Consider the following 1,378-nt stretch of genomic DNA (forward strand, 5'->3'; position numbering starts at 1 on the left):
GGGGGGCGGAATTGATTGATATCTGGAGGGGAGGGGAAGGGGGGCGTGTGGTGTGGTGGCTGCGCCGCGGTGGGTAGGTGAGGTGCGGTGCGGTGCGGTGCGGTATGGTGGTAGACTGGGGGGGATCCGACTGGGGGCGGGTGGGGTGGGCCCGCGGCTTGAACGGGCCCCGCCTGTCATCGTCTGTGGGGGTGTGAGGGGGTCGGGTTGACCCACCTACCCCCGCCTCACCTGCCAACCCACACCAATCCGGGACTGGGAGGTAGCCTGGCTGGGAGGAGGGGTCGATCTGCGCACCTCGAACGCACTCCGTGGGCGCCGCAAACCGCAAGCGGACCAAGTAAAAAGTGTACTACAGTCTTTTTTCTTTTTCTTTTGAGGATCTACTACTTCAGTCCTGACCCAAGTCAATTACTCCTACTCGTGTCATGTCTCATGTGTGTGCGCGCGCACCGTCTAATCACGGGGCGCCTTCCGACCATCGGCCGGTGCCGTGCTACTTCATGGTTGAAGAAAGGAATCCTTGCCCACTCGCACGTTGCCACCGGCGAAGACAAAGGTCATCCACCCCGATGACACACCGGGCGTCTTGCCCACGGCTACTCTGCTGGGTCGGGGTACCTAACCATCCCTCCTCCTTGAACATCCGAACGAACGCATGCTTGCTCCATCGAACATCAACACACACACACACACACCCAAAGATCGAGTTCTAGCACGGATTTCGGCTGTTGAGCTAGTTAACAGCTGCGGCAATATACGTACTACTACATGTTACAACGAATATTGTTAGGCTTCGCAGGACGATGTGTGTTTTCTTTTTGGGTGAAAAATAGGGTAATGATCATTATGCTCCAACTAACTTTCCTCAAACATCATCGGCAGCCGGGTTGGGCCTGCAAAAGCCTAGGCCAGGCCCACAAATTTTCCTTTTCATCACCTCCATGCTCAAACTTAAGCCCGGACCGAACGCTAGTCTGAAGCTCAATACTACGACCCGGACAACACTTTTCATCCATTTCATGTGTAACTCCCTCCCGCATTCTAGCCTGAAGCCCAAAAGCATGGCCCGGATGACAATTTTTTAACACCTCCATGTAGGCCAGAAAATTACTCCTTTTCGACACCCCCACGTGTAAACCCGACACAAATACAATCCGATGCCTGAAAATTACAACTTTTCGACAAAATCATGTGTAAGCCGGACCCAAACACAACCCGAGGCCAGAAAATTACTCATTTAAGACACCACAACGTGTAAGCCCGACCCAAACACAACCCGATGCCTGAAAAATACAACTTTTCGACACCGTCACGTGTAAGCCCGACCCAACACAACCCGAGGCCAGAAAATTATTCCTTTTCGACACCTCCACGT

General features: G+C 53.8%; 1 protein-coding gene across 1 annotated transcript in view; it reads right to left on the reverse strand.

Moving 5' to 3' along the window:
- The window catches only part of LOC119280312 (cytochrome b5-like), a 3,530-nt gene extending 2,433 nt beyond the window's left edge, over window positions 1-1,097 (reverse strand). The window contains exon 1 of the mRNA XM_037561203.1: window positions 1,092-1,097. Within this exon, the coding sequence (XP_037417100.1) occupies window positions 1,092-1,097 (6 nt within the window). The remainder of the gene's footprint in view (window positions 1-1,091) is intronic.
- Window positions 1,098-1,378: the final 281 nt, after the last annotated feature.

This window comes from Triticum dicoccoides, chromosome 3B, assembly GCF_002162155.2.
Source record: "Triticum dicoccoides isolate Atlit2015 ecotype Zavitan chromosome 3B, WEW_v2.0, whole genome shotgun sequence".
In the NCBI taxonomy this organism is placed as follows: Eukaryota; Viridiplantae; Streptophyta; class Magnoliopsida; order Poales; family Poaceae; genus Triticum; species Triticum dicoccoides.